Here is a 25,236-nt window from a genome sequence, read left to right on the forward strand (position 1 = left end):
ATTTTTTTTTTTGGAATGGAATAAAACCAAAGACCAAATTCCAAGACAGACAAATACTTCCTTTGCTCTCTTTTGAGTATCCATTATGCAAACTCACAGTGGTATATACACAAGTAAACATGGTTGGGGAGAGAAAAAAGGAAAACATCTGTCCTTCCTGAAAATGGATTTGTTACTAATGGATAACAAGTGCTTAATCCTTTGTGGGGGAACAATCCGGCATACAGAGAGGGGTTAGATAGAGCGTAGGAGTAACCACGTCTGTTAAATCATTCGGATCACTATTAGGTTCCTTAGGGACCTACTGGTTAAAGATGTTTATATAAGTTAAGCAGAACCTTCTGTGTACTACTCAGAAGTAAGTATCACTGTATCCTGGGATGAGGTGGTCCTTCAACAAACTGGTTGATGAAAGTTGGCTAATCAGAGAACCAGCCTGGTCACTTAGAAGCAGCAAGATACTCATCTACTTTTATCACAGGAAGATGAATTTGATAGTCTGGATTTAAGTCAGATGGTTAATGGCCAGTCTCTAGTGTAAGTACCAGGAGGACTCCATGCCCCCTAGCTCTTGCACTAAGTCTTTTCATTCTGTCTCTTACCCTCTTTGCTTCTCTTTGAATGCGATGAATATAACTCTTGGCTCCTAATTTCTACTTGAACATCACCATTAATGCTTTCCTTCTAGTTCCCAGGAGATCTGAAGCCTTTCTCAATACAATGTGGCATCAAGAAGTTTTTTTGTTTTGTTTTTTAAAGCTAGGTAGTTTATTCTACTGTTTTCCCTGACTTTTCTATGTGTGTGGAAATTTTCAAAGTTTGCTTTTGGAAAAAGTATATGTATTTTCCCCTCCCAGAAAAGTTACTGATCTCAGCTACAGGCAGCATTGCTAGAAGTCTGCAGTTGATCTGGATGAATACAGAGAATGTTGCAAGCTCCTGTTCACACATCAAAGGAAAATCTCTCTGAACAAAGGGTGATTTTGAAGCAAAGCAGGGAGAAGGAGGGTATGAAGACAGTCCCTAGAACTCAAAACTGGGCAGTAGTAATAGGATGTAACTGTCTATAATACTCACACTGTCAGAGCAGACTCTTCACTATTTAGGGCTATGTGGTATAGTGGAAAGATATAAAACCAGAAGTACCTGATAAAAATTCAAGTGTTGATATATATTAACCAAGCTTTTAACTAAGACACTTGACCACCCCGATTCTGTAGTGTCTACTTATGAAAAACACCAATAATAATAATTCTGTAAGTGTAACAATTTGTTACAGCGGGGAGTGCAGTGGCTCTGCACACTAAGCACTGGACTGAGAACCACAAGGTGTGGTTCAGGTTCAAGAGCCACTCTGGTGGAAGAAAGATGAGGTTTTCTGGGAAACCTGGAAACCCTGTATAGACTCAACTTGAGGGCATTTAACAATAACTGTTACAGCAAAAATGATATCCTGATACAGTAACACTCCCAAATGATTACAATTGTTAACAAGGTTTTCAGTGGGGAGAGCTAAAATTGCTCTCCATTGATGTTTTTACAAAATTATTTTCATCTTTCACTAGAGACACTAGAGAGAATGATATTTGACATCTTTTGTTCTTGTTTATGCCAACCAATTTTTAGTAGCAACATGGCTTTCTGTATATATCATCCAATTCGTTTAAAAAACCAATAAACAAATGCATTTATTGTCTCACAACATAAAGGAATTTGAGAAAGGACACTCAACTTGACATTTTTGTATCTCTTTAATTTTGGATCATGAATTTTTTGTGTGTAAATTAATAATGAAGTGGAGAAATAGACTGACCCAGTCTCTTCCTCCCTTTATCATGACTGTCTATGCATCAGAAGCAGGAAAATCCCAAACTATAAACCCAAGACACCCTTGCTACTAAAGTTCTACACACTAAATAAATAGGTGTCTCCAATGAGATGCATCAGAACAAGATCTGCAAATGCTGTTTTGATGTTGTTGTTAGCATATTAAAACACAATTGTATAGCGGTGGGAGACCTTGGTTTTTCTGAGACAGTGTCCCACTCTCCTGTAATTTGTTCTGTGGGTGTTGAGAGGAGGTTGTAACTATAAATTCCACCCACCTGACTGTGGTTAATGAGCCAGTTCGTCAAAGCTGTTCAGTCATTTCTGGAAACCCATCCCTTCTCCAGCTTTCCCTAAATTTTCAATGTCCCTAACTATACAGAGTCGCTATGAGTCGGACTCAATGGCACTTAACAACAAAAACAACAATTTTCCGTGACAAATTATTTCTGCTTTGAGAAGTCAATTGCTACAATTGTAAACTTTTTGTGGGCGGAGATCTTGTGAAGACATATCCTTGGAGGGAGATAGATGATAAGCAAATGAATAAGTAAAACTTTTAGCGATATGGTGATAAGTATATAGGTAAAAACATATCTGACAAAGGGGATTTGAGTGTGTGCACTTTGTTGCGGGTTTTAAGTAAAGTAGTGAGGGAAGGACTCACTGATTAGGTGACTTTTGAATAGAGATACGATTGTCTATTATGTCAATCGTGTGAAGGTGCTGGTGGAATTACTTTATTAGAATGCAATGATCCAATTTTTCCTTACTTTAACCTCTGGGATTATAGTACTTTCCATCTCTAGGCGGGTGTACTGTTTAACCACAGAAAACATGGCGGGAAAGGCTTCAGTCCGACACTTGTGCCCCTAATAAAGATGACTACAGCACTTCCTTTGTTTGCCCTCAACAAAGATGGCGACGGAACTTCCTGTCAGGGTTTTCGCCATCAACAAAGATGGTGTCTATGGTACAGGTTCCTTAACGTTGTGTGTTCCGGTTGCAGTGTTTTGTTTTTTTTAAGATACGTGGTTGCCGACGTAAGTAACAGCAAACCAGAAACTCCGTGTCCATCTTTTCTCAAAGGCCTTGCGCCGTGGTGTCTGCGGCCCGGGCCCTGCGTGGCGCTCTCGCTCCTCTAACTTGTGCGCTGGGTTTTCGAGACTAGCCGGGTTTTGGGGTGGCTGTACTGGTAACGCCGATCCGCTGTCCCCTCGGTCCTTTCTGAAGATCATTCTCAGGTCTATTTATAGCGGACCAGGTTGCCCCGAAATCTTTCGTAGTTTTTCCTGTTTGTAATACACCAAGGGCGAGGCAGGGAATAAAACAAGTTCCAAATCATCTCTCAGCTAAGTGTGCACCGTTTTCTCCTCGCCTGCAGCCTCCCGGACTTTCTATCTAGGGACAGCGAGGAGAGCTCAGGCCTTGCTGGCCGTGGTTGCACTGTCTGTGCCTGTCTGAAGCCCCATCTGCCGTCCTCCGTCCCTTCCCAGACACTTAACCTCTGTAAGTGTCAGGAATTTTCGTTGTCTCCATTCAGCTGCCCCAGCTCATAGCTGCAGAAGTTGTGGAAATGTGCATGTGTGGCTGCAACAGTGTTACTACAAGGATTCTGAATTCTTGCAAAGAATGAGATTGTATAAGGTTTATTGTAGATTAGGCACAAACAATAAGTGCTTTTCTTGAAGGTGATGATGGTGTAGAGGTCTTTTCTCTTAATGAAAAAGATCCTCAAAGGCAAAAATCGGCTGGATTTTGTCCCCCATTGCCAGTGTTGACCAGATTCTGTAAGTGCCCACAGTCAAACGGGTACTTGCATCTACAGTGGCAGCTTCTGAGCTGGTGGAGAAGCAGAGGCGATGGAAGCGCTGGTGAAGACAATGTTGACACAAAATCAGTTTCTTCTCAACCGTGTTAAAATGAAATGCTCTGTACTTCTTGGATAAAAATAGCTTTGGAAGCAGAGTCTCTTACCAGCTCCCCTCACCTTCCAGTCCTTGCTGGACAAGGACCCATTGTGTGAAATGCATAAACTGAGAAGACATGCTGCTTCTTCACGTTTATTCTTTTTATTCATGAACATTTAAAAATATTTCAGTTTGGTTTGTTGTTGTTAGATGCTTTAGACTCAGTTCCAGCTCATAGCAACCCTAAGTGCAATGGAACCAAATACTAACCAGCCCTGACCAGCCTCACAATTTTTCCTGTGTCTGAGCCCATTCTGGCAACCACTGTGTCATCCATCTCTTTGAGGGTCTTGCTCTTTATTGCTGACCTTCTACCAAGCATGATGTCCTTTCCTGGGGAACGGGTCCGTCCTGATAATATGTTCAAGGTACATTAGATGAAATCTTACCATCCTCACTTCTAAGGATCGTTCTGGCTTTACTTCTTCGAAGACAGATGTTTGTTCTTCTGGTAGTCAGTGGTATATTCTTTGCCAACACCATCATTCAAATGCATCAGTTCTTTGGCCTTACTTATCCATTGTTCAACTTTTGTATCAAACACTGGCACTCTGCTAAGTCAAAGAATTTCTGGATGGTAAGGTGCTCTGGTAGAGTAGTGGTTACGAATTGGGCTGCGAACCTTAAGGTCAGCAGTTCGAAACTACCAGCCGCTCCATGGGAGAAAGATGAGGCTTTCTACTCCCGTAAAGATTTACACCCTCGGAAACCCTGTACAGGGTCGCTATGGGTCGGAACAGACTCGACGGCACTTAACAACAACAACAACAAAGGAGCTTTTACATTGTCACAACAGTACCTCCAGGGTTGACACTGTCTTTAGGGACTCATCAACATACGTGTAATCTGAGTTTCGTTTTTCTTTTTTCCCAGAGGGAAATGGAGGCTCGAGACAAGCAAGTGCTTCGATCGCTTCGCCTGGATCTAGGTGCAGAGGTGTTGGTGGAGGGACTGGTTCTTCAGTATCTTTACCAGGAGGGGATCTTGACGGAAAACCATGTTCAAGAAATCAAAGCTCAAGCCACGGGCCTCCGGAAAACAATGCTGCTTCTTGATATCCTACCTTCCAGGGGTCCTAAAGCATTTGATACATTCCTAGATTCTCTGCAGGAGTTTCCCTGGGTAAGGGAGAAGCTGGAGAAGGCGAGAGAAGAAGCTGTGATTGAACCGCCTGCAGGTAGGCCTCAAAAAGATCGTGTAAAACCAGTCCCAGAATTGCTGGAACTGTGCCTTTTATATCTGAAGTTGGGGTTTTAGGCTAAGGGCGGGCTGGGTTCCTGAAAGTGGGTAAGTTTGGACTGAAGACATTTGGCAATGGAGGGACAGGATGAGGAGGTGGAATTAGGAAGTGCAGGGAAGGAAGGAAGAATGAACCATGATTATGAGGTTGAGGAGGGAGGTCAGAGAATACATTTAGAAATGCTTCCAGGGAAACTTGGCAAGCCACTTGGGAAGCATGTTCTCATGAGAGAGCCAGGTCATATCTCAGCCCTTGGCATCAGGAACCATTTGGAAAGTACAGATGGGAAAGCAAGTCTTAGGTCTACTGGTAACTGATTCGAGAGGTGCCAGAGCTGCAGGCTGGAAAAGGTCAGGTTCATGAAGGAGGAGACAGAGCCTTGCACCTGTTCCATGGGCTGTCACTATCTGTCCAAAGGGAATTATTTGTTATGAGTGACTTAGTTTGTTTTTTTAAAGGTTACTGGCTTAAGGCTTTCCTTTTTAGTTTGGCTTTGTTTAGGCTCCTGGAATATTACTTTTATAAAAGCAACAGTTTGGTAAGGTCTCATTTTGATTTTAAGAGGAGTTGGAAGCACTGAGAAAGAGGAACAATCCCAGGACCCTTAGTTTGACTTGTTGAAAGATGATGTGATATGAAATATTTATTCTCTCTGAACACCTTGCATGGTGTCTGCTTTTTAAAAAAAAAACAAAACGAAAACAAAGATTGCGTGACAGGGAATTGAACTGACAAAAAAAAAAAAAAAAAAAAGTTCTCCCACGTAAACTATCACATAATTCACAATAAAACATTTGAAAAAAAAAAAAAAAAGAAAAATGAGCAGACAATTCAAAGGTGCTTGCACATTTTCAACAGACCTAGGAAATCCATACTGTCTAGGGCTTCTGATAGCCATGACAGTATTCCGGACAGTCAGTGGTACCTAGACTCTGTTGTTATCTAAATACCAACTACAAAACAAATACCAGTAATAAGACATCACTGTTATTATTTGATGAGGTTCTATGGACCTCATATTTTGAATGATTTTCCAGATCACATGTGTCAGGTAAGTTTAATCTATTCTTCTATTTTTATTAATGGCGTGTATCTGACTACCTGATTAGCATGTGATTAACCAGTTAATTTAAGAACACCTGGTAAAATCCCCATGGATTGCTTTATGAAAAGCAAACATTTTCGTTTCCTAAATTGGCCAAATTACAGGTAAATGTGGTTTTGGCTTTTTAAAATACATTGAGAACCACAGGAATCCTCAGGTTGGATTGTCCTGATATAATTAAATAGTCTAGGTGTCGGAACAAAACCAAATGAAAGAACCTGAGACATTTATACCAGTTTACTGAAAGTAGGGTAAGTAACAGAGAATCGGGGTTAAAAGGTATTACAGTATCCAATCTCTTTTTTTGGCATTTGACTTAGAGGCCCTCCTGACAGCCCGTAATTGGAAACAACAAAACAGGCAAACTGAAAGCCTTTTCCTATCAAAATATTTAATTTTATAATCCTTTTTTGGGCTGTGTAAATAGTACTGTTGCTCATAATTCAAGGACATGTGACCCCATTTTCAGTTCTTCAGATTTGTTTGGATAACAAGAAATTAAGCTGTTTTTAATCAAATGGTCAAAGTTATATAAAGAAAATAGTTTTTTTCTTTTTCTTTTTTTTTTAAGCAAGTAGAATTGAAGAGTGGGAAATAGAGTGGGGAGAAAAGTGAGCATATTTGTGTAGAAGTTTAGAATAATAATGTTTCCCTCAAGATTTATTAATGCTCTAGAAATCATCAAGTGGAGAGAGAGGTTGGTGAACAAATAATGTCCCCTGAATCCTTTTGCTTCTTGATGAGTAACACTGAGAGCATGGCGTGAGGGTGGGATCTGACTCCTCTAACTTCACCAGGGGAAGGGAGAATGAAGATCAACAGGCCAAGGTTGATTCTTGTGAGGCAGAGGTCAGACAGGCCTCTACCCTCTAACCTTCTTACCAATTCTGATAGCTGTCCCTCCTGCGATACTCTTTACTCTGCTGAGTCCCAGAATTCATTGCAGAGGCCTCGAAGAACTCATAGGCAATAGTCACAGTTCGTTGGGAAGTGGTGGTGGTGGGGGTTATGTGCTGTGGAGTTGGTTCCAACTCATAGCCACTCCAAATAGGGTTTCTGATATTGTAAATATTCACAGGAGCGGGGAGTCTCATCTTTCTCCTATGGAGCAGCTGGTAGATTCAAACTACTGACCATATGGTTAGCAGCCCAGTTTGCAGGTTACAATTCAGAATCAGGAGTTACTCAGGCTGCAGTGCTGTGATTGGGAAAGCTTCTTCTCAACTAGTCCTGCAGGTATACCTCTCACTGGCCTTAGGCCTCTGGCCTCAAGGTCCCTTTGGATAAGCGTTAGGAAAGTCCTTAGCTCCGCCAGTAATGCTGAGAGGCAGCCCACTCCACTAGCACGCTTCCCACCTGAAGGTGCTCAGCTTTCTTGCTCCCTGGGCTAAGAAGCTCACCACACCATCTCTGCCTTTGCTATTGCCATTTCTCTGCTGCTGCTGCTGCTTGCTGTCTCCTGCTGTCTTCAGTGTTACAGCTCTGCATCTCTGTCTCCTTGGTCTAGGAGGTTCTCAGTACAGGGATCCTTGGTTCAAAGATGTATTCCACCCCTGGCTCTTCTTTTTTGGTGGTTGTGAGATCCTTTCCACCCTCTGGGATGGGTTTTTTTTTTTTTCCTAGTGTCTGGCAAAACAGACCAATGTCCTTGTTAGGGTTCCAGACATCTTATTTGCACAATTCCACCTCCACAAAGGTGCCATGCACCTTATTTAGATTATTAACAAGCTATCTAACTTCCTTGGTGGGTTACAAGTACCTCTTTTGCATAGTCCCATCCAGTCATTTGAGAATTACAAAGACTGTGGCTAGGAGCCCTGGTGTGATGCTGTAGGCTAGGCACTGTACTGCTAACTGCAAGGTCTGTGGTTCAAACCCACCAATTGCTCTTTAGAATCCCTATATAGGGTCACTTGTAAGTCAGAACTGACTCTATGGTACTTAACAACAACAACAACAATAACTAGAAGGATCATATTAAGTAATTCATGGCACCATGCACTGCTAATGAGCTCTGGTAGCATAGTGGTTACGAATTGGGCTGCTATCTTCAGGGTCAGCAGTTCAAAACTACCAGCTGTTCCACAGGAGAAAGATGAGGCTTTCTGCTCCATAAAGCTATACAGCCTCGGAAACCCTGTACAGGGGCGCTATGAGTCGAAACTGGCTCCATGGCACATAACAACAAAAACAACATACACTGCTACCAAAAAGAATATTCTGAGGAGAGAATGAGATTTACCCATGTCTCTATAATCTGCTGAGGAGCACTGGTAGCATAGTGGTTACGAATCGGGCTGCTAATGTCAAGGTCAGCAGTTCGAAACTACCAGCTGTTCCACGGGAGAAAGATGAGGCTTTCTTCTCCCGTAAAGATTTACAGCCTCGGAAACCCTGTACAGGGTCACTATGGGTTGGAACCGACTCCACGGCATACTACCACCACCACTACTACTATAATCCACTACAGTGACAATTACATAAACTTACTTTAAAAAAAATTTTTTTTATAAATCAAATATTGGGTATTTAAATAAGATTACCATCAATCCTGGTGTGGCTCTGGATTGCAAAGTCGCTTTGAATCACAAGGTTGGCGGTTCAAGCTCGCCAGCTGCTCCTTGGAAACCCTATACAGGGTTGCTATGGGTTGGAACTGACTCGACGGTACTTAACAACAACAACCACCACTCCCATCTCAGAGCTGTTCATCACCTTGAATTTGGAACATGTCATTCCCTTCTTTACTTTATGGTTTTCCATCTCATGCAAATCACTTTTAAAATGCACGTATGTTATAGCAAACCTTGTGTGTAACAAGTTTTAGTGGCTTTTGAATGATTGTTATGTGTGTGGAGGAAAGGAATGGAAGAAATTAGATGTTTTAAAGGCGTCGATGCTTAATATTCTCTTATGTTAGACTTTAAAATGTTTTTGTTTCTTTTGAAGTGTTTAATTAATTTTATGGTACTATTTTCTTTCTGAAACTAAATTGGGGTAATTGGAAAACCAAGGTTGTTTTTTAAAATCTTTTAAAAAGTATCAGAGTTGAGATGCTTTTCAATTGAATGTTCCTGTAAAAAACGCGAATGGGCCCAGAGAACAATTTCCCAGGACTTCTGTGCTTCTCCAGTCCTGTAGTATGACACTTTCAGTAAACTTCTCAATAGTTTGTTTAAATTGTTGCAAAGACATCTTTGGGTTTTGAGTAATTAGACTGCTGGAAAATGTGGTGCTTACATATATATATTTGTGTAAGTATGCATTAATCTCTTCTTATGCTTTACTTACTATGTTTGTAGTTAATGAATTTGTATAGATTTGGTCTGATCTTGTGAGGGCTTGAGACAAATAGGAAGGATTGACTTTTTCTTTAATTAAATGGATGACCCTTCGCTAAGAATGAAATGATTTCATTTTATTTAAAAGCTCTCTTTGTTTTGGTCTTCTCAGAGATTATTGATGTTCCCTTTATTTGTTTCATTTTTGTGTTTTGTACATAAATTTTGAGCTTCAACGAAGGCCTTATGTGATGATTGATCCTAGTTGTCCTTATTTCTGTTATGGATGGACATTTTTAGAAAGGAATCAGATTATAGCTTGAAATTCTCTATTCTTCTAATGCTCTCTGTCCTTCCCAAGCAAATCCCGACATAGACACACACATACAAACCACTATAAACTTCTTGATTATGTTTATTTTCTTAGAATCTCCCCAGATGACAGTTCTCTGATCCGTCTCTTAGATGTTAATAGAAAATTGCTTCATGTCTTTCTCATCCAATGGAGACTCTCACATTTTTAAAAGGGGCATCCTGGCAATGAAGTGAATTCATCCAACCTGGCACTGTGGGAGGAACACTTGACAGTGTGTCCCTTCCTGGCCAAGGTCACATACTAGACACTAGATCATCTGGAAAGCCTCTCTGGGCTCCTGGCTGGTCACTGAAGAGATGAGAATAGTGTTGTATCTGGGTGAAAGCAGTGTCTGCCCGCCTGACTGCCCACTGCTGATGGGCCCTGTCTACACAGCCATGCTAACTCCAGCATCTGAGCTCATCTGGACCCGCACAAGAGGTTCATTAGCACTCCAGCCTTACCATCTGGTGGAACGTAGCCTAGGCTATGGGAAGATGACTCTGGGGCCACAGAACTTCCTGTTCCAGCCCTGGCTGTAGCACTGGGCAGCTGCCGTGGTGTTCACTAACAGTCTGCCTGATTTCTGCTGTTTACCTTTTACCTCAGTCGTCCTTTAGGTTCGAGTTGTTAAGTGCCGTTGAGTCAGTTCCAACTCATAATGACCCTGTATGGGATTTCTGAGGAGCGGCTGGTGAGCTTAAACTGACCTCGAGGTCCAGTGCTTATGTGTAGCTCCACACCTGGCCTCCTTTTTGTTTGTTTGTTTGGTTTACAACCATTTCTTTTCCCTAGACTAGGCCTCTGCTTTATGTACTTTCAGCCACAGACCTGAGTGAAGGATGGATCTTCAATCCAGTCTTCAGCCCTGTAGTTGATATGTGCTATTTGTTGGAGCAAGGAGCTCTGGTAGCGTAGTGGTTACGAATTGGGCTGTGAACCGCACGCTCAGCAGTTCGAAACTACCAGCTGCTCCACTGGAGAAAGATGAGGCTTTCTGCTCCCGTAAAGATTTACAGCCTCGGAAACCCTGTTCAGGGTCGTTATGGTTCGGAACTGACTCGATGGCACTTAATAACAACAACATTTGTTGGAGCAGCTGGTGCTGAATTTACACTTGCTTGAACTTGGTGTCTCCCTGGACTCTGTGTTCTGGGCTCCCTTGCTATCTCCTGTAGGGAAGTATAAGGTTTGTCTGTTTCCTGTCTGCCCAGGGGCTCCAGGGCTCAGTCAGCCTCCTCTAGAGCTGGTCTTGAGTGTGTATACCCAGTTGCAGCTGAAGTTATGGCATTTCATAGCAGAAATTTTTAGGTATTATAATTGGAATCCTGGTGTTACACTGTAGGATAAGCACCACACTGCTCACAAGGTTGGCAGTTCAATTCCACTAGCCACTCCTCAGAAACCCTATACAGAGTATGAGAGTCAGAACTGACTCAATGGCACTTAACTACAACAACAGAACATTATCAGATTCCTTCCCATTTTAGGTCCTTTGTACTTGCTGGTCTAAGATGCTCTTTATAGAGCTGCTCATGATGTACTTAGCAACAACAACAGGATTATTAGAAGGATGTCTAGCTGCGCTTCTTTTCACAAGATTCTCCAACCATGCCATGTAACCATGTAACTTTGCCTAGGATAAATTCAGCGTTGAGTTCAGTTTACTCGGGTGGTTTATTCAGGCACTTCCACTGTGGAAGTAGTGTTTGCTTCATAGTGTCTTGCGTACTAGCGAGGGAGTGGTCGGTTGGCATCCACAACAAGACCTCTCTCTGAGCTGAGTAAGGAGAGTCTTCTAAGAGCCCAGATTTCTGTGTTTGAAGAGCAAGATTCTCACACGTTTCCCAAGGACCCTAACGCCAATCCTGGGTGTATAGAGACTTATGAAATCTTGTCCAGACTAAGCTGAGGGGATTCATTTATTCATTTAACAAATATTTATGGAGTACTGACGATGTGCTGGATGTTAGGTGCTGGGGAGATATCAGTAAACAAAACCAAACCCTTGCTTTCCTGGAGCCCGTAGTCTAGTAAGTAGTTGGGGGAGGGGTAGAGCAGGCAATAAGTAAATGAATAAATCAGTTGGTGATAAGTGTTATGAAGAAAATTAGTGCATGTGGGTAGTGAGGGAGGCTTGATTCTTATTTAGGGCGGCCAGGGAAACCTTTCAGATGTGAGGGGGCAACGAGCAGAAGCTTGAATTTAGAGATAGCATGAACCAGAATGGTATATGGGAGAAAAGCATCTCAGATGGAGGAGACAACAGTGCTAAGGATCTCCTGTGGGAGTCACAGGTGCCAGTGTGGCTAAGACCCTGGTCGTCAGAGAGACGAGTCACACTGCACTCCACAAGGGGCTCAGTCGCTGTCAATTGTTGAGAGTCCACCACATGCTCCCCAAAATGTGAGATGTTGTGGTCCCTTGAATTTCCTTGAAATGGCTTTTCTATCTAAAGTCTACCCAGCAAATGATTGGGTTGTTGTTGTCATGTGCTGTCAAGTTGGTTCCAACTCATAGCGACCCTGTATGGGGTCTCTGCAGTGGCAGTTCAAACCAAACCTTGCAGTCCAGTGCTTATCCTACACAGTGCCACACCAAGACTCTAGTGATTGGATTCTTATTGTTGCTGTTAAGTGCCATCAAGTCAGTTCTGGTCCATAGTGACCCTGTGTAGGGTTTCTGAGGAGTGACTGATGAGCTTGAGCCATGGACCTTGATGTTCAAACCAACTTTGTGGTCCAGCGCATTAACCCACAGTGCCACACCATACAAATAAGTAGTATAGTACTCTAAGGCTGGAATTAGTTTTGCCATCTAGCAGGTTTAAAAGGAACCATATCAGAAGCAGGAACAAACAGATGATCCCAGGAAGATCAAGAAAGAGGAAAATGAGTTGAGTGCGAAATCCCTATCTAGGAAAGTGGCGATAGCAGAGGCGGTCAGCAGCTGTAGACATCTAGGCCATGGGTTGAGTAAAGCTATGTACCTATGGGCAAGAGGCTGGCTTGCAGCATGTGCCCTTTGGACGTTTACAGACTTACTAAAAGAGCTTGGTCACACTTGTTGGATTAGGTCAGAGGCCGCAGAGCAACATGTCTGAGAGGCCTAAGCCAAGAGTGAGGCGTGCCTGCAACATGGCACACAATTTCTCCTGATGGCAGAACTGTTGCATCCTGAGCATTTGTGCCCTGCTCACTTCCCTAATAAACCCTATAATCATGAGTACTGTTATGAGTTCTGTGTGCCCATTGCAATGGATTCTCAATTGCAGATGTGAAGCAGAGAGTGCTGTGGGAGGGATGGTTGGTGTCAGGATAGGGGAAAGAAGGGTGGAGGGTTGATGCATGTTCAATCTCCATGTCAGAGGTTTTGTCCTTAGGCTGATTTTGAGTTTGATTCTCTTTCCTGCTTGTGAAACAGAATAAGTCAGACATGGCTCCGACACAGTTTTTGTAGAGGTGTATAGCCATGTGTATAATTCTTGAAATAACTTTATTTATTTATTTATTTCAGTACAAACACTATAATTGATTTCTTAAGGTGTCACACATTTGTTGTGGCGCTGTTGTGTACTGGACATGCTGCTGGGTCTTAGAATTATCTTTCCAAAATGTTCCATCTTTCACTTAACTAAAAAAGCTCATGTCTTTTTTGTTTGTTTTTAAAAATGTTTTATTGTGAATTATGTGATAGTTTACATGGGAGAACATTAGCTTTACATTCATCCTATCGTATATCGTTTCTTTGCCATGGTTACAGCCTTCTCCATGCATCATCAGCCAACCATAGCGTATACCCTGCAAGCCTGCTCCCTGGTCGTCAGCACACAGCCCCTCTCCCTCTCTGGGTCTAAAGTCCCCAGCTGCTCCATCTCTCCACATGGTCTTTGCCTCCATCTCTGGCATTGCTGCTTCTCTGGGTAGGGTCCCACTATCCGCTCTTCTCCCTTGATGGTCCTAGGGACCTCCGCAACTAGACTGCAAAGTTAATCATTCCTCTCTTGAAATAACTTTAGATGGTATATGGACTTGGCATTAAACAACATTGAATCAACTATGAAAAAATGTTTTCCTTTTATTTTACTGTTTCAATCGTGATATTGCCCACGTGGAAGCCTGGATCTGGTACAATTATATCTGTAACACCTCTCTTGACACTTGCCAGTTTCCCTTTTTAAGAGTATGAGGGGCTCATGCTTAAAGCCTTTAGTGAATAACAATAGTCACTAGAATTGAACTCTAGTTCCTTTTTTTTTGGTATTAAATGGAAGTGAAATTTTTTTTTTTTTTTTAATGTTTGAAGCTCCTTTTCAATAGACATTTACCTTTATTTAAGTAAAAACTAAATCCAGCCCATTGCCACGAAGTTAGTTCAAACTCATAGTGACTCTGTATACTTTTCAAGGATGGAAAGCCTCATCTTTATCTAGTGGAGCAGTTGTGGGTTTGAACTGCTAACCTTGAGATTAGTAGTCATAAAAAGTACTAAGAAAATAATAGAGATATGTTGTTGTTGTTAAGTACTGTGGAGTCGGTTCCGACCCATAGCGACCCTGTACAGGGTTTCTGAGGCTGTGAATCTTTACTGGAGCAGAAAGCCTCATCTTTCTCCTGCAGAACAGCTGGTAGTTTTGAACTTCTGACCCTGAGGTTGGTAGCCTGATTTGTAACCACTACACTACCATAGCTCCTCAATAGAGATATGAAGCTATGCAAAAAGTATGAAGGTTGTTTCATGTGTAGTGTGTTATTTAGAAAGAGTGACAGGAATTTAGAAGCAAGGCCCATTGCCTGACTGGTATGAACATTACCAGCTCTAGTTCAGCGAGAAAATAATGGCTTATTTGAGATCCTTTGCTGTTTTGCTTTTTCGTTTTATGCACAGTGGCAGAAATTGGATAATTTTATTAGTAGAATTGCCCAATAGTTTAATTTTAAGTTTTCAAAATGTTAAGCACATTCATCCTGTAATGTAACAAAATCAGCAAAATAGAGTCATGTCCTGGTTTGATGGAATTTTTGAGAAAACCCAGGCCTTAAGACAGTAAGTCAACTTGCCTATGGTCACACAGCTAGTTATTGCCATTTATTTAAGGGACTGGACTCCAGGCCTCCTGACTCTTGATTTAGGACTTTCTGTGTTGATCTCTCTTGGCACCCTACTGGGTTTGAAATGGATTTGTATAATGCCATAGTGTTAATAACTGAAAAAGGTTTTTTGAAAACTAATGTACTGATGTAGTCCTTTTTTTTTAATGAGGAAAATTTTCTAGGACTTTTAGAGATATAGTGGGATGAGATTCTACTAAAATGTTTTATTCTTATTAGCAATAATTTTTATTATTTCAAAGGAAATTATGATAGCTCAGTACTGCATTCTATCCCCTCCCTCCTTGCTTCTGCAAGGCTGACATAGAGGAAGAGTGGAAGACTTCTATCGAGTATTTATGGGACTGATGAAATAATGCATCTGTTGGCAGCTAATTGCAGCTCTTTCTAGGAATAGTAAACCACGTGACAGGTCTCCCCACAGCAGGGATGCCTCCATTTCACTTTAAAAAATGGATTTAATGTTCTTTTCCCTAGGAATTCTCTCTGTGACTTTTTTGTTCCCTCCTGTGACTGTATGGATGACATCAGTCACCCTACTGACCACCAGGGGTGATTTAGCTCAGGGGTGATTTAGTTTTTTCTGTGCAATTACCTGAAGAGCTTTTTTAAAAAAAGCCAAAAAATCAAAAACTGCTGATGCATAACTTCCACCCCAGACCAGTTCATCCCCAAGTGAATTTCTGAAGGAATTAATACACCCACATGTACATGTACTTGCACACACACACTTGTACACGTACAGCCATGTACACAGCACTCGTGAATAAACACCTCACTAGATTATTTTAGGGAGTCCTGGTGTGGTGCTATGGGCTAATGCATCAGATTGCAAAGTTGTTTGAACTGCAAGGTCGGTGGTGGTTCAAGCTCACCAGCTGCTCCTTGGACAGAGCATTGCTATGGGTCGGAATCGACTCGATGGCACTTAACAACAACAGCAAGATTATTTAAAAATGCAACCAGGATAGAGACCCTTGAGAGCTTATCATCTAGTTAAGTGAATGGGTTCTTTCTTACTTATGCTCCCCATCAGTGGACCTTTGAAAGCTGTCCACTTGTTTGAAGAATTGTTCTACTTTTTAGGTGGGGAAGGTGGAAGATGGAAGGAATGGAAATGTCAGAGGAAATATGTTTCTAACGTTGTTAAGTGCTATTGAGTCAATTCGGACTTATAGTGACCCAGTATAGGGTTTATGAGTAGCAACTGGTGTGTTTGAACAGCCAACTTTGCGCTTAGCTGTCCAGAGCTGATCCTACAGCGCCTCTCCAGGATCCCAGAAGCATATTTGTTGTTGTTGTGTGCCGTGGAGTCGGTTCCGACTGATAGCAACCCTGTACAGGGTTTCCAAGGCTGTAAATCTTTATGGGAGCAAAAAGCCTCATCTTTCTCCTGCAGAGCAGCTGGTAGTTTCGAACTGCTGACCTTGAGGTTGGCAGGAGTTTGTTTAAATCTGTAACCTTTCATGCTTTTAATGCCTTACATTGCTTGGACATTGTTGCTCTCAGGCTACGTCCCTACAGGTGTTAACTACAGTGCCTACCTGAAAATCCATCAGAGCAGTATGAGGGCAGATGGGCACACATTGAACAAAATTGACTGGAGGGCTTATGGCCAGCTGGTGAATTTGGATTTGAGGGAATTATTTTCATTGCCGATGTACATTGTTGGATAATTACAAGCCACCCATTGTCGAGTTCTGTCCAAAGGGAGACAGAGCTGTCCCATTGCCGTGGGAATGAGAAGGGTGCTGATCTCTGGTAGAAAGTGAGCTGGAAATGACTTGAGGGGAGACATGAGGAAGAAAGAGACACATGACCAGTTGGAAAGCCTGGGACCCGCTTAGTGTGTTATCTGTGTGTCCTTCAGTCAGTCTGTCTGCCTATGGTTTTTGTTTGTAATTAACATGATTTTCAGTTTTTTCCATGTCTCACAAAGAATCTCAAATAACACCAGAAAAATAATAATCATAATATTTATTGGAAAGTTACTATGGGTCACTTATTAATTCATTAATATTATTACCCTTATTTCACAGATGAAGCGAATGGAGGCACAGAGATGTTGAATAACTTGTCCATGTCACATAGTGTAGTTGTGCCAAATTTGGAATATGAGACTTGGACTTCAAATCCTGTAGAACCACTTTCTCAGAAGTCTTAGATTTCCTCTCCTCTCTAACCTGTGGCTTCTTTGGAATCCTGGGTGATGTGAATGGTTAATGTGCTCAGCTGCTAACTATAAGTTCTAGTCTACTCCAAAGCTCCTCAGAAGAAAGGCCTGGCAAATAACTTCTGAAAACTCAGGTGGCAACTAGTGGCTGCTCCAGAGCCCGTCACTTACTCACCCCCTACCTCCCTGCACCTGCTCCATTCTCCCCAAGACATGCAAGGCAGCCCAGGGGGCTTTTCCGATTCTTTTCTACCTATAATCTAAGACTGGTTCTTCAGATTGGTGCCTTTTTCTCCTCCCTGTTTCTCTCTCTGTTTGGGGAGTGGGGGTTGTTTCTGGGGACAGTTAATGTGAAGTCATATGGGGTCAAGGAACAGAGTCCCTGGGTTCTCTTATCTTACCTTGCTACCTTGAGAGTAAAAGAAAGACAGAATCTAGGCTGTGATCACTGCTATGACTGAACCCAGAGCTGCAACCACGGGGTCAAGAATTCATCTCACTGAGGGTCTTCAGTCATGTGATCTAAAGCTGACTGCTCCAATTCCAGTTTTTCTGGTGGTGTGCCTCAGAGTGTAACCATATGCTTAGCAAGGGAGCGTCCTCTTTTTATGAGTACAGTTCAAACTTGTAAGAGCGATCATAGCTAGCTGCAGGAATGTTTGACTTCCCTGAATTTTAATAGGCAGCTGTGTTTATACTTGTTCCTTGATTTGAACAGTAAAGAATATGTAGACCTGAGTCTTTGGAGGGCATTTCCACTGGATAAAAAAAGAATATGTTCTACTTTCCCAAACACATTTTCATTGAGAAGGAAACGTGACTGCTAGAAGACATTTAGGGGCACGTTTCAGTCTGAGGCTTTATTTTTGTTAATGTTATAAAAGAATCTTCACTCCTTGCAACAAGTGCCAAGTTACCAATTCCTGGAAATGCTCATGTGCTATTTATGTTCAGTACCATAGCAGAGAGGGTGCAGCTCTGTTACCAAAATAACATTTCTGAGATGTACTAAGTGGCAAATTAGAGGTTTGTGGTTTTATAACCTAAATACAAGACTTTTTAAACATCTCCCAGTTCTACCATTTGTTGATCAAGTATATGGGTGCTGAGTGTTCAGAAGTTTAGAGAATTTCAGAGCCAAGAGAGCCCATCAGCTGACACTTGTCTTTTTATTAAAACTAGAGAAGGTTAGACTGGAATGGACTTTCGAGATTCCTGCACTACAGATGAGGGAACGAAGGGTCTCATCATGGTGGTACAAACAGTTAACACACTCTCTGTTAAACAGAAGGCCAACTGTTCAAGTCCACCCAGAGGTGCCTTGGAAGGAAGGCCTGGTAATTTACTTTTGAAAAATCAGCCACTGAAAACCCTCTGGAGCATGGCACTGATGGGACACACAGGAGGTCACTATAAGTTGGAACTGACTTAAAGATAACTTCAAGCAGGAGGACTTCATGCCAATAAGCAAAATCTGGATTCTCTCTAAGTGCACTGGTACTTCACAATTTTGAAGGAGTTACTAATATCCAGAGCTGAAGAAGCCAGGAAATGAAGCCATTATGAGAATCTTATGCCAGTGTATGACCATATCTCATCAAATTCCTCCATCTTTCTTTCACTCCAAGTCTGCTTAGCATAGCTGGGGTCAGCTGGGTTGAGGGAGAGGCAGTTCCTAGAAGAAGCTGATTACAAGTGATGTCTGACATACTAGGCCACTCCCATTCCTTTTGGATTGAAAACGCTCCACACCCACTGATCTAGAAAGAAATGATGGCTCTTTGCAAAAGGAGGGTGGTTACGAATCAGGCTGCTAACCTCAGGGTAGCAGTTCAAAACTGCCAGCCATTCCATGGGAGAAAGATGAGGCTTTCTGCTCCCATAAAGATTTACAGCCTCGGAAACCCTGTACAGAGTCGGAACCGACTCCACGGCACATAACCACCACCACCACTGTGATGACCATTTCTCTTTTATGGATGAGGAAACTAAGATGTTAGATGCATTGCCCAAGGTTTCAAAACTTGTCTTAGCAGAGTTGAGATTTGAACCTTGACAGCTTGGCTCCCCAGACCGTGCTGTGCTGTTGTGTTTCTAATACCACTTGTTGGTTCTGGTTGTACTCACATGTCTTAGATTGCCTGCCCTGAGCTAGCTACAACTGCTTTGTTTTCAGAAACTCCTTACCTTAGGTCTGTTACACCAGTAGTCCACATTCTCATTGTGCCCATGTTAGTTTCTTTGTTGAACAGTTTTACCAAATGGAAGATTCAAAAAGTACCAAAGAAGATAAGATGGTTTTCTAAGAAATGAGATTAGGCAAAATAAAGATTTCAGTGAGATTAGCGTGGGTACTTTTGTTCCTTTAGTCTTTAAACTTCTCTCTTCCCTTTCAATCTCTTATTCTTGTTTGTCATTCGTTAGATGGTGTTTTTATTAACAAATAGAAAGGTTTGTTCCAACCCTGCAACTAGCAAATCTATCAGCACAGTTTTCCCAAATTGCATGTTCTCACTTCATGTTTCTTTCTGTGTCACATTTTAATAATTCTCACAATATTTCAAACTTTTTCATGATGCTATTGTATACTTACTAAACTACAATCCCGTAGTTATATATACGGGAAACCAAAAGATGTGTGAGCCTTGCTTTATTGTGATAGTCACTTTATTGTGGTGGTCTAGAGCCAATTTGATCGTATCTGCTAGGTATGCGTGTATTGTTAACTACTACAGGAGCTCTGGTAGCATAGTGATTACGAATCAGGCTGTGAGCCGCAAGGTCAGCAGTTCGAAACTGCCAGCGGTTCCGTGGGAGAAAGATGAGGCTGTCTGCTCCCATAAAGATTTACAGCCTCGGAAACCCTGTGTAGGGTCACTATGAGTCGGAACCGACTCCACGGCACAAAACAACAACAACAGGAGTAAGACAGGTCTCTAAGGAATACAGGGAAAGCAAATGGAAGCAGCTATGCTTTCTAAGGCTGAAGGAGAGTACAGAAAGAAGAATCTAAGCACTTGGAAGAGGCCCCTCTTCACCCCGCAAGGTTGAGCCTCAGACCTCACTGGAGATGAAATGACTGCCACATGGATATGCAGTCTGCTGGTGGCAATAAAAGGAGCCATGTGGCACAGTGGTTAAGCACTTGTCTGCTAATCAAAAGGTCAGTAACTTGAACCCACCAGCCTCTCTATGTGAAGACGATGAGGTAGTCTGCTTCCTGAATGATTACAGCCTTGTAAACCATATAGGGCAATTCTCCTCTGTCACAGTTGCTATGAGTTGAAAACTTGATGGCAATGAGGTTTGGGTGGCAATTGAAAATTCTGCCGGGGTGTACAAGCTAAAGCTGGTCTATCAGAACATCCCACTGGGCGGCCTAGAAACTCAAAAGAGAATGTGGGTGGGCCAGAGCTGGTCTTCAGAAAGTAGTTCACAGAGTGGCAGAGAAATTCGTCAGAGAATCAACTCCATTGTGAGTGGATGCCAGTGGCAGTACACCCTGAAGGGGTCTAAGCATCCCAAACCACAAGGAAAGTCCCTTCCTCTCTGCTGTAGTGTCCCTCTAGTACCCTCTATAGACAGAAACTATCATCTTGGCAAAGGAGAAATGTTTTCAGGGGCCAGTTCCAGTATCTTAAAGCAGGGCAAAGAGGGATGGATTTAGAGTTGAGAGGTAATACATTGACAACTGGTACTTTTCATTGACAATTAGACAGTAGTACATAATTCTCAAGGTTGTTTTGAGAACCCTATTTATTCATTTAGCCAAAATTTATTGAGTTCTGAATTATTGACTTATTGAATTATGGGGTTAGCATAGAAAAAAAAAAAAAAAAATATATATATATATCATGGGCTGCCAGCAGAATGAAGAAGTCTGTGTTGGAAGAAGTACAGCCATGATGCTCCTTGTAAGTGAGGATAGTGAGACTTGGCCTCACATGCTTTGGACGTGTTGTCAGGAGGAACCAGTCCTTGGAGAGGGACATCATGCTTAGTAAAGTACAGGGTCAGCAAAGAAGAGGAAGACCTTCAATGAGATGGATTGACACAGTGGCCGCAACAGTGGGCGCAAGCTTAGCGGTTGAGTGTGAGGATGGCACAGACTGGACAGTGTTTTGCTCTGTTGTACACAGGATTGCTATGAGTAGTAATTGACTCAATGGCACCTAACAACAGTGTACCCACTGCAGGCTACTCTGCTAAGACCCTGAAATTACGGTTGTCAGATCTATTTTTTGTCTCTTTAGCCAGACTGTCATCTAGACTGTCTACAACTAGAGTCTACAACAAGCTACAACTCATCGGTTAGTTTGTCATTCTGTGGTGGCTTGTATGTTTCTGTGATACTGGAAATTATGACATCAGTATTTTAAAGAACAGAGGGTCACCCATGTTGGATGGATTTCAGTGGAGCTTCCAGACTAAGACAGACTAGGATGAAGGATAGACTGGCTACCTATGAGTTTTTAGCCACTGAAAGCCACAGAAAGAGCAGCAGAACATTGTCAGAGATAGGACTACAAGATGTAAACATTACAAATAACAGCAGAACGTTGTTACATATACTAGAAGATGAGCCTCTCACTTTCAAAGGTACTCAGAATATAACTAGGGAAGAGCTACCGTCTCAAAGTAGAGTTGACCATAATGATGTGAATGAAGTAAGGTTTTGGAATCTTCACTTGCTGATGGGTCACAACTCAAAATTAGGAGAAATAGCTGTAAACATCCATTAATAATTGGAACATGGAATGTACGAAGTATGAGTCTAGGAAAAGTGGAAGTTTTCAAAAATAAAGCGAAATGAAAAAAAGATTGCTATCCTAGTCATTGGTGAGCTGAATGAAGTGAACTGGTATTGGCCATTTTCAATTTTTAGACAAAATTATGGTCTAAATTGCCAGGAACACCAAATTGAATAGAAATGGCACAATGTTCATAGTAAAAAATAATATTTCAAGATCTGTCTTGAAGTACAGCGCTGTCTGTGATCGGGTAATATCCAAATGTCTACAAGGAAGACCTGTTAATACAACTATTATTCAGATTTATGCACCAACCACTAAAGTTAGTGATGATGAAACTGAAGAATTCTTCCAACTTCTTTAGTCTGAAAAATGAGCAAATGTGCAATCAAGATGAATTGATAATTACTGGTGATTGGAATGCAAAGTTTGGAAACAAAGAGGAAGGATCAATAGTTGGAAAATATGGCCTTGGTGCTAGAAATGATGCTGGAGACCTCATGATACAATTTTGTAAGGCCAGCGACTTATTCACTGGAGATACCTTTTTAAAACAACATAAAAGGCAACCATACACCTGGACCTCACCAGGTGGCATACACAGAAATCTAATTAGCAACATCTGTGGGAAGAGATGGTAGAAAAGTTCAATATCATCAGTCAAAACAAGGCTAGGGACAGACTGGAATAGACCATCAATTACTCCAGTCAAAACAAGGCTAGGGGCAGACTGGAATAGACCATCAATTACTCCTTTGTGAATTCAGTCTGAAGCGGAAGAAAATGAAAACAAGTTCACATGAGCCAAAATATGACCTTGAATATATCCCACCTGAATTTAGAGACCATGTCAAGAACAGATTTGCTGTATTAGATACAAATGACCAAAGGCCAGAATAGTTGTGGGATGGCATCAAGAACACCATCCATAAAGAATGCAAAAGGTCATTAAAAAGACAGGAGAGAAAGAAAGACCAAAATGGATGTCAGAAGAGACTCTGAAATTTGTTCTTAAGCATAGAGAAGCAAAAGCAAATGTAAGAAATGAGAAAGTAAAACAGCTGATCAGAAATTTTCAAAGGACAGCTTGAGAAGACAAAGTCAAGTATTATAATGAAATGTGCAGAGACTTGTAGTTAGAAAACCAAAAGGGAAGAATATATTCAGCATTTCTCAAACTAAAAAAAATGAAGAAAAAATTCAAGCCTTGACTTGCAATATGAAGGATTCTATGGGCAAAATATTGAATGATGTAGAAAGCATCAAAGGAAGAGGGAAGGAATATACAGAGTCACTATACTAAAAAGAAATGGTTGATGTTCAACCATTTCAAGAGGTACCATATTATCAAGAATCAGTGGTACTGAAGGAAGAAGTCCAAGCAGGACTGAAGGCACTTGAGAAAACCAATAATATGGGAATTGATGGAATACAAATTGGAATGTTTCAACAAACCTTTGGAGTACTGGAGGTGATCACTCCTCTATTCCAAGAAATTTGGAAGACAGCTACACCTGGTTAACTGATTAGAAGAGATCCATATTTGTTCACATTCCAAAGAGAGGAAACCCAATGGAATGCAAAAATTATGAAGCACTATAATTAATAGGAGCTCTGGTAGCGTAGTGGTTACAAATCGGGCTGTGAACCACAAGGTCAGCAGTTCGAAACTACCAGCTGTTCCGCGGGAGAAAGATGAGGCTTTCAGCTCCCGTAAAGATTTACAGCCTCGGAAACCCTGTACAGGGTCACTATGAGTCGGAACCGACTCCACGGCACATAACCACCACATAATTAATAGCACACGCAAGTAAAATTTTGCTGAACATAGTTCAGAAACATTTGCAACAGTGTGTTGATAGAGAACTTTCACAGATTCAAGCCAGATTCAGAAGAGGACATGGAACTAGGGATATCATTGCTGACATCAGATGGATCTTGGCTGAAAGCAGAGAATACCAAAGAGATGTCTGTTTTTGTTGTTGTTGCTAAGTGCTGTTGAGTTAGTTCTGAATCATAGCGACCCTGTGTAGGGTTTCTGAGGAGCCATTGGTGGGTTTGAATTAATGACCTTGTAGTTCACATTCCAGTACTGATCCTACAGTGCCACACCAAGAATCTTGATTATGCAAAGTCTTCCGACTTTGTAGATCATGACAAACTATGGATAACATTGTGAGTAATAGATGTTCAAGAACACTTAACTGTGCTCATGAGGAACCTGTATGTAGACCACGACACAGTTGTTTGAACAGAACAAGAGGATATTGAATTGTTTGAATCAGGAAAGGTGTGAGACAGCATTGTATCTTCTCACCATATTTATTCAGTCTGTACACTGAGCAAATAATCCGTAAAAACTGGATTATATGGAAAAGAAAATGATGTGCAGATTGTAGAAAGACTCATCAACAACTGTGATATGCAAATGATAAAACTGTTTATGAAGAGGACTTAAAAATCTTACTGGTGAATATCAAAGACCATAGCTTTCAGTAGGGATTGTACCTCAATGTAAAGAAAATTGGACCAAAAAACAACATTATGATAAATGGAGAAATGAATGAAGTTGTCAAAGACTTCATTTTGCTTAGATCCACAGTCAGCACTGATGGAATTAGTGGTCAAGAAATCAAATGATGTATTACATTAGACAGATTTGCTGCGCAAGACCTCTTAAAGTGTTCAAGAGCAAAGATGTGAGGACTTCGAGGACTAAGATGTGGTATTTTCAGTTGCCTCATATGCATGTGAATGTTCGACAATGATTAAGGAATACCATAGACGAATCCATGCATTGACTTCTGGTGTTGGAGAAGAGTATTAAAAATACCATGCATTGCCAGAAGAACAAACCAATCTGTGTTGGAAGAAGTACAGCCAGAATGCTCCTTAGAAGCCAGGATGGCCAGACTTCGTCTCCTGTATTTTGGACATATTATCAGGAAGAACCAGTCCCTGGAGAAGGATATCATGCCTAGAGGATACATGAAAAAGTGGAATACCCCTAAAGAAATGGATTAGCACAGTTGAAGCAGCAGTGGGCACAAATGTAGCAGCAATTGTGAACATGGAGTAGGACACGCAGTGTTTCGATCTATTGTATATAGGGTTGCTATGAGTCGGAATCAACTCTATGCACGTAACAACAACAACAACAGCAGCAACAACAGCTAGACTGTAAGTTTCGGAGATTGCTTTTTGTGTCTGCACTGCAGAACCTTTTTAGCACAGTGCCACATACTAGTTTTTACATCCTTATTCAATAAACGTAGCATAAATATAAAGATGAAGTTCAAAGGTTAAAGTGTAATTGGGAACAGTTGCTGTTAGGTGCCATCAAGTCAGTACCAACTCATAGCGACCCAGTGCACAGCAGAATGAAACACTGCCCGATCCTGGGCCAACTTCACAATTGTTGCC

General features: G+C 41.6%; 1 protein-coding gene across 1 annotated transcript in view; it reads left to right on the forward strand.

The window, feature by feature from the left end:
- The first annotated feature begins 4,676 nt into the window (after positions 1-4,676).
- Positions 4,677-25,236, forward strand: part of CRADD (CASP2 and RIPK1 domain containing adaptor with death domain) — a 284,056-nt gene continuing 263,496 nt past the window's right edge. Inside the window, exon 1 of the mRNA XM_006871809.1 lies at positions 4,677-4,974. Coding sequence (XP_006871871.1) covers positions 4,677-4,974 — 298 coding nt within the window. The remainder of the gene's footprint in view (positions 4,975-25,236) is intronic.

The sequence above is a fragment of the Chrysochloris asiatica genome, unplaced genomic scaffold (assembly GCF_000296735.1).
Source record: "Chrysochloris asiatica unplaced genomic scaffold, ChrAsi1.0 scaffold00174, whole genome shotgun sequence".
Lineage (NCBI taxonomy): Eukaryota > Metazoa > Chordata > Mammalia > Afrosoricida > Chrysochloridae > Chrysochloris > Chrysochloris asiatica.